The sequence below is a fragment of the Panthera tigris genome, chromosome D3, assembly GCF_018350195.1.
Source record: "Panthera tigris isolate Pti1 chromosome D3, P.tigris_Pti1_mat1.1, whole genome shotgun sequence".
Taxonomy (NCBI): Eukaryota; Metazoa; Chordata; class Mammalia; order Carnivora; family Felidae; genus Panthera; species Panthera tigris.
Window position 1 is genome coordinate 93,340,981 of NC_056671.1, and position 11,926 is coordinate 93,352,906.

At 59.1% G+C, this 11,926-nt stretch overlaps 1 protein-coding gene across 1 annotated transcript in view; it reads left to right on the forward strand.

Annotated features, from left to right (window-relative positions):
- The window catches only part of NFATC1 (nuclear factor of activated T cells 1), a 102,428-nt gene extending 92,583 nt beyond the window's left edge, over nt 1-9,845 (forward strand). The window contains 1 exon segment of the mRNA XM_042961765.1: nt 8,107-9,845. Within this exon segment, the coding sequence (XP_042817699.1) occupies nt 8,107-8,150 (44 nt within the window). The 3' untranslated portion in view covers nt 8,151-9,845.
- Nucleotides 9,846-11,926: the final 2,081 nt, after the last annotated feature.

The following is an 11,926-nucleotide window of genomic DNA, read 5'->3' on the forward strand; positions in this document are numbered from 1 at the left end:
GCTTGGGGGGAACAAAAGCGTGTTCTTCTCTGCTCCTACCTTTCCAAGCGGTGGCTTTTATCGTGACGTTTTCACGCACTGCCCACGCCTGCCGCAATGCTTTCAATCACCAAGGAGGTCTGGCTACGTCTGTGCAGCGGCGCGTGTGAACACCGTGTGTCCAGCAGGCCACCGACCGCGTGGACCACGCCCTCCGCACGGAAGGTCTCGGCAGCGAGGACCCGCGCGCTCGTTAGGGTTTGCGTCCGGTGGCCTCCGCGTCCCAGAACCACTGGCCGTGGAAAGGTTCACACGGCAGACACTACCTGGCCAGCGATATTTCTGGTTGCGCTGCTGTCTGCCTAAATTATCATCCTCTCGGGTTACAGCGCTAACTTTAGCTGACGGTGTATTTTCTGGGAAAGTTAGCAAATACTTTTTAAAATTATCTTTTAGTTATAGGAATGGGGAAAACGGCCTTCCTGTTTTGTTTTGCTCCTCACAAAGCTATTTTGGCTCTCCCTTAAAAATAAAAATGTCTCTGATGAAGGGCACGCATTTTGCCGTCCCTCAGAAAAAACTGAGTAAGCGCCTACCAACCACCCTCGTACGTTTCTTTACACGCGGTACGTAATTTGGCCGTGAGCTTCGAGCGGGCCCACGGGACGAGACAGTGCCGCTGTGGCCACAGGACCTGCGCCCAGAACTTAATCCTGTGTGGATCCTTCAGGCCTGTTTGTTTCCCACGTGGCTTGTGTTTAAAGGACAGCGATGGCTTTTGAAAAGTCGTCCTCTTCGTGAAAAAGCGGCATCGTGGCCTGTCCTCAAACCAGAAATGAAAAAGGAACAGTGGCCCTGCCAGGCTGACTGTGAATTTTTAAAACTTCCCGGGACAACTGTCTCCTTAGCAGAACTAACCTCACTATCGGAAAGGAGGAAGATGCTTTAAAAATGTGTTTTACGTAATCAAGTTAACGAGTACCGACGCAATCGATATTTTTTTCAAACGGCAGACGCGAGAGTGTTACTTGTGAAGTATAGCCCTTAGCCGTCTTCACTGAACTTTTTTAAAGCAAAGAAAAAAAGTGGCTGGGGGAACGTTGCCGAACTGGATTTCTTACTCCCGAGGCCCAAACCCAGCTCCCGAGGAAGTCGGCCCAGTGTCTGTGTGGACACCCGCCTCTCCCGTGTCCTCCCTCCCCGAAGCCCCGCACGTGGGCCCCACGACCCTGATGGGTTGGTTCCTGCCAGGGAGAGGGGACAGAGACCCCCCCGCCCACGGTCCCAGGCCTGTGGGGCCAGGCAGAGGCAGCCCGGGGGCGTCCGTTCAGTTGTTTCGCCCCGGGCGACACTCAGGGCTGCGTCCGGGGCTGTCGGCGCTCTGTGACAGACACGGGGCGCACGGCCCGTGTTTGCGTTAGCCCACGACACGCCTACACGGAGAGGTGCTCTGATCCTGTAAAGAATGCACACGCTGTGCAGGAAATACTGAAACTCAACACACGGAAATGACCCCCGCCTCTCGGCACCGTTGTGAGTCTCTGTGAGCGCGCGTGCAGCGTGGCCTAGCCCAGGCCTCCGCTGACATGCCCGAAAGTCCATTCTTCCCACGGACAGGAAACTGAAAGTTCACCGGAAAGTGCCAGTCCTGCGGCACGTCGGCTTTGGAAGCAGGCTGGCTGAGCACGCGCTGGGCGCGTCGACGCGTCCCCCTGCCGTTCAGAAAGCCAGCCTGGAGAGCCTGTCCCCAAGGAGGCCGTCGCTCAGGCCGCTGACGATGCTGTGTGAGGCCTGGAGCGTCCCCTGCCCTCTCTGGGCCCATCTTCGAAGAACGATAATAACATCCGCCTCCCAGAGGGCTGGGGAGGGTGCCGTGCGGTTCATGCCTGTCTTGCGCTCGGCACGCACAACTCCAGCCGGGAGGTTGGTTTCTCCGTTCGGCGTGGTCACGGCATCCCCGACTCGGAGGGCAGAGAGGGGTCTCGGCCAAGCCCCCTTGTCACGGAGGAGACCCTCAGGCTCCAGTCAGGCGCAGGGGCAGGGTGAGAACAGGACCCAGGTCGTCTTCCTCCGGCCCTCCCGCTGCTGCGTCCGCCCTGAGAGCGGGTGTCTGGGGCGCAAAGAGCTCACGTCGGGTTTTCCGGGGAAGGTCACAGGCCTCCGTTCATGAATCTCTGACCCGGCGTTTAAATGGTGCGGCAGTCACGTGAAGGGACTTGAGTTCTGAGAAAGTTAGAGGATCGTGGGACCACGAGGAGTTGTTGGCTTTGAAGTGGCTTCATTCACGGCCCCGGGCACCCCCCCCACCCCGCACAACAGGGGTCGGGCCGCCTTTCAAAACAAGCACCACCTAGATGCTGGGTCGTTTCTGTCACTTTCTGGGGATTGCTTTCCCTCCCAGAGTCTGTTTCTATTTTAACTCTGATCGCACAGCGTCCTATAGTTCTTAGGATCTAAGGGACACACTGTCAGGACCCCGGGTCTCCTTTCTAGTCTTAGGATGCCGTCATCACTTCCAAGCCCCTGTCATTTAAAGTCAAGTACAGATGCACACACCATCACTTCTTCCCTCAGGGTAGGAAGGAGGGCTGTCGCGGAGGAAGTGTGGGGGCCGAAAAGATGGACGGCACCCTCCTCCCCAGGCCGGCGATGAGCAAGCTGCCTCGGAGGCCGAGAGAGGCCCCCACGGGCAGGCAAGGTGTGTTGACAGCGGGCGGCTGTGCCGGGCCATCACATCGGAAAAACAGACTTAAAACCGGTCGATTGGGCACACGTGGCGAGAGCAGGGCCCGTGTCAGGCGGGCAGCGTCGTGTCAGGGCCTCCGGCAGACCGTCCGTGCGGCGCCTGGGACCGCCGTGCCACGCCGCTGGGATTTCTGAATGAAGTTTCCCGTACGGCGTGTCAGCAAACCTCTGGCTTTGATATCTGTGTGATCGAGTTGAGGGCGGTCAGTTCCCTTTGCTGTTTGTTTCAGAGCAAAGGAAATGCTGATGTGCGGTGTTCGTTCTGACGATGCAGTGGAAAATTGGTGGCCGTACAGACACCGAGTGGTTCCTGGTTCCTCCGGTCGCTTGCTTCTTCTCCTCCTTGAAAAAAAAAATTTTTTTTTCAAGGCACAGAACAGCTAGTACAGGAGAAATGAATGAAAAAAAGTAGGTGTTTTTAGCACAAACGGAACAGAATGCCACATCTGTGTGCATGGCGCCAGTGGGGGGTGGTGTTTTAAGAGAAGCCGCGGAAGAGGGGAACGCGGCCCTGCCTTCGGCCCTTCCCCACCCTTCACGCCGGGTTCTGAGCCCCGAGCAGCCCTGCGGGCACAGAGGGGACCAGGGGCAGGGGCAGAGTAGAGGCCAGGCTGGGAGGAGGGGGCCTGGCGGGCGCGGGCGCGGACCCTGGGCTGGCGGAGCTCCTCACCCGTGAGCCCGAGGGCCGCCGTGGCCACTTGCCGAGCCTCCCTCCCACTCTCTGCTTCCAAACCTGCGACCGCGGCGTCTGCCTCCCTCCCCTCCCTCCTGGGACTGTCGCGGGGGACGGCAACGGTGCGCGTGCGTGTGTGTGGGGAGCGGGGGGGCTGCCTGCGTGCGGGGCCGACCTGCCCCGTGCTGGTTCCTGACATTCTGATTGAGATCCTTGGCCGCTTTCGCAAACCAGGAATTCCGAAAAGGGGAAACTGGGCTTATAAGCGAGGCGTCAAGAAGGAAAACATGTTCAGTGAGGTTCAGACCCTCGCCGCCCCCTTCGGTCACGTTGTCTCAGGAGAGTCCGACAGAAGCGCACCAGGGGTAAACCGAGGCCATTTCACTACAGCACGAGGCTGTAAAGTCCGTTTTTTTCAAAATGGTGTTGAAAAGGAAACTCGTTAGATGAAAATACAAAAATTTTACTTTAGAAAGGACCCTTCACTGATTACTTTGCGAACTTATTTGTAAATCGCCGCGAGATCTGTGTGTGTTGCTGGAAGGTTCCAGTGACGGTGGACAGATAACGTGAGCGGAGGTGAGAGCGCGTGCCTGTGCTTTGTACGTTTTAGACTTTAAATGTTAAAAAAACACGAATTTTCTTTTCACTCCGTCTCAGATCTGCACATCGAGGTGGCGCGGGTGTGTTTGTGTGTGTGTATCCTGCACACGTATCCCAGAGTAAAACAAGAATTCAAACTGCCACAGAAGTTTCAGGAAAAAAAACAGTAGTTTCCACCTTGGGAGCGCTTGAGAGAAAACTTAAATACGAGGGAAAAAACCTTTCTCATTAAATTAAATTGTGGTATAACAGCTCACCACATCCTGCTGCAGGGACATCTGACACTAAGCAAAGCAAAGGTTCCTCTTTTAGGTGTCTGACAAGCTGCGAGGGTCACATGTTACCTGCAGTTCAAAATACTCGTACAGAGAAAAAACCCTTCGTGTCGGTGGAAAAGCTGAATAAGAAGATGGAAACTATCAGCAGAGAGGAGACACTGTAGGAAACCGTAACAGAGAGAAAACCGCCCCCAAAGTCACCAGCACAAGCCCCTGGGGGCGGCTGTGGACTCATGGGGCCTCGGAACCGTGACCTCACGGAAGACAAGTGGGAGGCCGTGGCCAGGGCGAGGCCAGGGGCGACGGGACCCCGCGTTCTCGTCCTCAACCCGGCCCTCGGAGCGCTCGGGCCCTGCCTGAGGTCCGTCTGGAGCGGGAGCCATCGTGGCTTTCCCCGCAAGGCCAAGGCACAGATTGTGAAACAGCGTGGCTGTGCGATTGTCCCGCCCTCAGTTGTGCGGCCGAGCTGTGCGGGGAACCTGGTCCACCTGCCCCTTCTGTCAGCTGCGGCTGCCCCGTGCGCTCCCGAGGGGACCTCAGGGCAGGTCCGAAGGGCGTTGGCGTGTGCGCGTGGGTCCTGAGCGCGGTGCTAAGGTGCCTGCCGCGCTGTGACGCTGCTTGACGGTGCCAGGCCTGGAGGACGGGGGCATCGGATGACCGCTCGCTTCCGGCCGGCCGTTGCTGGGAGGCAGGCGGGGCCGGTGACTTCTCAGAAACCCACGGACGCCAGTGACGGGCCAGGAGCACGGCCCTCCCAGCCCTCCTGAGACCCTCCTGCCAGCCTGGGTGGGGGCAGGTGCCAGGACAGAGGGCCGTGACGCGCTCCGCCGGGTCCCTGGGCCGCTCAGGGTGCGCTGAGTGATTTCCCTACCCCCACCCACCTCGGGCTCCCCCTTCAAGGTTCAGGTGACCCGGTGGGCAGCAAGGGGAAGCCCGCTCCTGAGGCTGCTTCCCCTTTTGTCGTGTCACACAGATGTTGTTTTTCCTGTGCTCTGTGTAACCCGGGCGAACTAGAAGATTCGTGGCTGCTTTGCTCAAGCCTCCCTTCTATTGGTTGTCCTTATTACCCGTCAGACGTCCCCACATTCCCAGATACGACTACCCCTCAGGTGTCCCCACATTCCCTGTCATCGTTACCCCTCAGACGCCCACACATTCCCAGATAGCATTACCCCTCAGACCTCCCGACGTTTCCCTGCCATTATTACCCCTCGGACCTTCTGAAATGCCCCGTCACTGTTACCTCTCAGACCTCCCCAACTTCCCCGATATAATTACCCCTCAGACCTCCCCACATTCCCCATCGTTATTCCCTCTCAGACCCTCACACTTCCCCATCATTATTACTCCCTCTACCTTCCCACATTCTCTGGCATTATTACCCCTGTGACTTCCCCACATTTTCCCTCATTATTAACCATCAGGCCCCGCAGATTCCGTCATTTTTCTTTGTCTGGCTCCCTCACATCTCCGTCATTATAGCCCCTCAGAACGCCCCGACTTCCCGGTCATTATTGCCCCTGAGAACTTCCCCCCCACCTGGTCAGTGATCTCACTAGGGTCGCATCTCTGGTCTGAGACTTCGCTGTCCTTGGCAGTGGAAGGAGCAGTGACACCCAGACCCCCGTGTGTGTAACTGACAAGTCCGGCCCGTCCCTCAGGGCGTCCTGTCCAGGAGGGCGAGTCTGCACAAGCTGTCATGGCTGAGTGTTGCAGCCCCCGACCCAGGCAGGCCTGTGGTGGCCGGACCCCCCGTCCCACCGTGCCATCACCTGCCGGGCCCGGAGCCCAGACGTCGCCACAGACGCCCCCCAGACTTCCATCTGAAATTGGGTCAGGAAGGGCTCCTGGGCCCACCGGCCTGGTCAGCGTAGGAGGATGTGAGACTTTTAGACTTCTAAACCGCCCGGTGCCACGCCGGCCGTGGCGACGTGCTCTGTGGGGGGGTGGCGGTCGCCGCCTCTGCCAGCTGCCACCGCAGGGCTGGGCTTTCCGCACGCGGCTTCGTGCCGTCCTAAGGATGTCCCGCCTGCCCCGCGTGGTCCGGAGACACACGAATGGCAGGAGGACCTTCTCTGCGCCAAGGCAGGGCCCCGAGGAAGCTCGCGCTCGTCATCCTTCTCTGTGCGAATGTTCTTCTGTGTCAGCTCTTCTGCAAAATACCAGCTGGACGCGCGCCTCTCGAAACAGAAGGCCCAGCAAGTGAAGCGGGAGGCAGAGGGGAGCTGTCGCTGGTGGCCCAGGCCCTTGTGCCCGTGCTCCAGGGGCCCGTGGCACCTGGGACCTTGGGAGCGCAGGGCAGTCTCGGGGTCAAGTGACGGGGGAGGCCGTGTGGTCCGGGCGGCGGGAGCGGGGAGCACCTCTCCCTGCCTTCCCAGGTGCCTCGGCCGCGCGCTTCTCAGGGCTCTCTAGCGGGCCTCGCAAAGCTGGGCGGCCAGAGTGTCGCAGAGAAACTGCGTGTGGCTGACCCCTGGGACGCTCCAGGGACGGGTGTTGTCCTGAGAGCTGGCCTGAGCAGCCGGGCCTCATCAGCAGCTGGGAAGAGTCACTCGCCCGGCGTGAGCCACGGCCCCTCCGGTGTTTTGTGCCTGAAGGTCAGTGCCATCTTCAGAGAAGGTGTGGCTCGTGCATCACGTCCGTGTCCCCGGCAGATGTGTCCTCTGCAGGCATGCTGGCCTGGCGCCCACTCTGGCCTGCTGTGCTTCTGGTGTTTGCATTGAGTGACTCATCCCACCCCCCACCCCATAGGCGGCCCCCTTGCAGGCCGCGGGTGGGCCTGGGCACAGTGTGGGACGCCATGGCCCTGGGTCTGAGCCCGGGCTGCACCTTCGGGAAGAGCTGGTGGCCTGGGGCTTCGCGGGCAGGCTCCCGCCTGTGAAGCCGGGCTGTTATCAGCACCCATATGACACAGTTCCTGGTTCCCCCAACCCCGTTTTATTATTGTTGTTCTTAACAATAGTAGGGGTGTCGAAAGGGCATTTAGGGGAGGGGTGGGGGTGATGACAGGTGTGCCAGCTGCCGGCTGCAGGAAGCCGCCCTCGGACCCGCTGGGGCCTTTGCAGAAACACGCGGAATTTATCTGGGCGGCAAAGGGAAGCCCGGGCAGTTCCGTGACGTGAGCGTGTGCTCCCCACCCCCCAGTTCTCTTGGCAAAGTGGGCCGTGGGGACGCGTCCCCTGCCTGGGGGCCGGTCACGGGGTGGAGAGAGGGATGTTGTGCAGCTCGCTCACGATGGCCTTTGCCAGCTTCGCTCATTTCCTCTCCTGCTGCCAAAAACCACACGCTGATAGTGGACATGGACGAGGAAACAAAAATGGAGGAAGAGCCACAAACAAAGGGAGGCCCTGGCCGCTTTGTGGTCGGCCCTCCTCTCGGACGTGGCCTGTCCGACGACGAGAGCAAGGAGGGGGGTTCTCTGAGCATGGACTTCACGGGGGTGCCTCCACCTCTTCCCGTGGAGACGCCAGCTGTGCGCTCCTGCCCGGAGAAGACGCGCTCACGGCACCCGGACCGGCGCCTGGCGCCTCTCCCGGAGCCCGCCGTCGCGGGGCCGGTTCGCAACCGTGCTTCTGGACTAGAGCGGTAACCCGACCACCGCCGGCCCCTGGAGTCGTGGAGCCGGGTCCTGGGCAGCTGCGTGCTGCCGGCTCAGGGCACCCCAGGCCCGCGGTGGGGAGCAGGAAGGAATTCCATCCTGCCCAGAGACCCCCCTGTCGTGGGCTCCGCGAGACTGCCCGAAAGCATGGCTGATGGGATTTCTGGTTCTTACATACGCTTCTGGGCAGAGCAGCGTTTCCCTAATGATTTCTCCGTTGTGTTTTCTTGCAGTAAATGAGATAATCCGGAACGATCTCTCCAGCACCAACATCTGATCGTAGCTGGCGACACGGAACTCGCTCCGAAGCCGCGTGGTGTCGACTCGGCCGCTGACCGTTGAGCTTCGGCACCAGGACTTCAAGTAAACTGAGCAGAGCCCCGGTGCCGGTCAGATCCCCGGCTTCATGAAGATTTGCATTGTCCGCTCACAGAAGCTGCCCGGCGGCTGGCGGGACGGGCCGCTCCTCCCGTGTCAAGACTGAAAGGGGCGCGCCTCCCACGGGGGGACTCCAGTGCTGGAAGTGCCTTATTACGCAGACCCCAGCATCGGGGCGCCACGGGGGAGCCCTGAGTCTGCTACCAGGAGAGTATTTGTAGGAGCAGAAGCTATAAAGACACTTCATCCTGAGGCTTTCTCTTGTGTAAATTAGGAGAATACTGGCAAGCTAGGTAGGCATTGTGAGAAATACCTCACACGTGCTTCCTGCTTTTTCTCAGCTTTCCTCGGGCTGCAGCGTGCAATCTGTTGCCTCATTCGGTGCATCGTAGAGACCTTCTGCTTTGTCCTCGCTCTCGTCACCTGCCCCCTCCCCCGTGTTACTGGAACCATAGGACCGTTAATTGTAGCATGCTAGGGTTTTGTTTTTAATCTGGCTTTGAGCGTAGCGCGCGTAAGATGGTAGCACAAGGTAGGCTGCTGGACGAAGAAAGAAGTCTGTCTGCCACACGACAGCTCTTGCGTTTGCATGTATGTACAGATTGGGCACATATTTAAGTACAGATAATAACGACAGAGGCGGTGACGTCCGGTCTTTGCCCAGCGAGGGCTGCCGTGTCAGCAGCAGTAACCGGCGTCCGTTCCGGAAGGTGCATCTAAGACAAAGCCTGGCTTTTCAGCTGCGTGCACTGGGCCCACGTCCCTCCGGCGGGCCTTCGTCGTCTCGTGCCGTCAGCCGAGCACTTTAGAAAGCCGGGAGACGTGCGTTCGCAACGCCTGGATGCTACCAGACGGCAGGTGGGACAGTCACTGTAAATAACATCCCAAGAGGAGTGTAATATATTTGTTCAGCTGTAAGATTGTTACTTCACAGAAGCCTTATATCTCCGCTTCATCTAAGACAACGATTACCAAAAACGTTTTAACGCGCAGCGACTGTAGTGTGTTTTCCGACTAGTTACTGTTAACGGATAGGTTAGTGTGAGCTTTACTACTGCGTTTGTGCAATTAACAGCTTATTACACGTTGTTCCTAGCAGTGGCCTGTTGTTCCACGTAACCAAAAAGCATGGTCTAATTGGCTAACCTAATAATTGTGCCTTAGGAATTCATGCCCCCTCATGGAACATGCCTGAATTGCACCCGCCGGCGGAGGTCGTAAGTTACAATAACGAAACATGACGTCACGGTAGAGAACGCTCTCCCACAGAAACGATGATTTTAAAACTGCTCTTCAGTGTGGTCATGTCTTATTCTTGTCTGACTCCCAGAAAGGACACGGCCCCGAAAGCCACATCTGTAGCATTTGCACACAACTGCCACGGGCGACGGTGTATGGCTCCGCGTAGACGTGACCCCGCTTCTCCCAGGCTGCTGCCCCGCCCGTAGCCCAGACCGCAGCCCGCAGTTAGCGCCCCAGGACTCGCATGGAACACTGCTCGGTAGGCTGTCCTAAGGAGAGGAGACGTTTGGTATTTGTGTCCGCTGTCTGTGCTTAGGAAATAGATCCAATAAAGCAATATTTTTTTGCCGGACGATCTTAGTCTGCCGGTGATTCATTACGTGCGCGGACCATCCTACCCGGCTCTCAGGGACTTCCTGCGGTATCTCCCGGTTCCGCTGGCATCTGCACGAAGCGCTGTGGGGCAGAGCCGTCCCGGCACGACCACAAAGCACCGGCTGCCCCTGCAGTGGGGTCCCCTCCTCCGCGTCCGAGGAGAGGCCTGCACGGAACACGGAAGAGGCGGCCGTGTGGCCGCGGCCGCAGATGCTCTAAACGCCGCGCTTCAGAGCCGCTCACCCAGGCCGGGCGGACGGGGAGCTTCCACTCCGAAGGGCGACCCGGGCGAGGCTGTGGCCACGCGCACGCCCGCGTGCCACGCGGCCGTCACTTGGGAAGATGACGTGTGTCCGCAGACCTGTTGTCGCTCTGCTCGCTCCTTCCAGCTGCTCGGCCCCTTTCCCCACCAGACCCACTGCAGCTCAGGTAGGGAAACGTTGTCTAGCTGTTCATAAAGCCAGCGCGAAACCCAGAACTTCTCCAGCACTGATGATTCTGAATTGTCACAGACGGTGCTTTGATTTTAGGACTTCCTGAAATGCAAGATTTCCTCTTTGTTTTGCCGAGACGAGGTGGAGTGTTAGAGAAACCTGGGTCACCTAGCGAGCGGGGTTGGCAAGCACCTGCTCCCTCCGAGGGGAGTGCGGGGGCCGGGGGGGTGGGGGGGCCGTGGACAAGAGGGGACCCGCGGGGCCCGTCACAGGCCAGGAGCCCCGAGCCCGCTGGACACAGAGGGGATCCGGAGTGCCATCTGCCCCTCCTGAGAGCAGACCCACGGGGCCCCAGACCGGACTGGCATCCCTGAAGAATGTCCTGGAAGCTATTAAATTCAAAGCGAGTTTTTATAAACCTGTCACACCCCCCTGCCCAACAATAGGATTCTATATTCCAGAAACAAAAATACGAATCCACGAATTAAGGGACGGTCTCTGCCGAAAAGGTGGGGTTTCTGCAAATACCTGTTGACCTAGTTTCGTTTCCTTTGGGTTGATTTTGGGTAATAAGGGAAGCGTAGCGCGGGCTCGCCTCTAGCAAGGCGTTTTGCCCTCACACGGCCACGCTGGCCGGGCCCCTGGAGCATCGGGGCCACTTGCCTGCCAGCCACTCGTCTCTCGCGGTGACCGGGATCGGGCGGCACGTGCCCCAGAACCGTCTGCTGTGGCGCAAAGCCGTGCCCGGGGCCGTGCCCGGGGCCCGTAGGGCAGACTCCTTTGCTGCCGGTCCCGCCCTTCCCACGTTTGAGACCGGGTGGTATGGAAAGGTCCGGCAAACATCCAGGCCCTCCTCGTAACCATGCTCAACCTAAGCCAAAATCCGGGTACTTTAGCTCCCCCATCTCAAGGGCGTCCTCTGACCTGAGCAGTCGGAGTCCCAGCTGGGGACAACCCTCCACGCCCCCACCTTTGCTCCAAGGAGGGTCTGTGACCTCCCTGTGCGGTGTCCCAACAACATCGCAAGGAGGGTGCCCCCGCACAACTGTCGTTACGTGTTGCCCGAGAAACGCGTCCCGCGTTGGAGCACAGAGGCTGTGCTGAAGCTGCTGTACCTGGGAAGGAGGTGCAGAGCCCGAGATGAAGGGCCTGTGTGAGACCACGGTCTTTAAAGACGTGCACACAGGATGAAATTAAGCTTTTAAAGTGGACAACTCAGTGGCACCGAGCACGTTCACGGTGTTGTGTAACTGCCGCCTCTATCTGGTTCCGAGTACGTCGTCACCCCCCGAAGGGACCCCTGGACTCGTCGAGCGGTCGCCCCTGCCCCAGCCCCTGGTAACGTCTGTGAACTCTGTCTCTGGGGACCTGTGCTTTCTGGGGACTTCATATCCGTCCACCCGTACAGCAGGTGGCCCTGAGTGAAAGAACTCAGCAGAATGGTTTCAGGGTGTGTGCACATCACAGCATTTGTCAGGACTCCACACCTCACTCACTAGGTGGCCAAAACCCACTCCGCTGTGTGGCTAGAGCAGTTTGTGGACCGCTCGTTGGCGGGTGGACATCCGGGCCGCCTCCACCGTTGGCTGCTGGGAACACTGGCTGAGTCCCTGCCTGCAGGTCT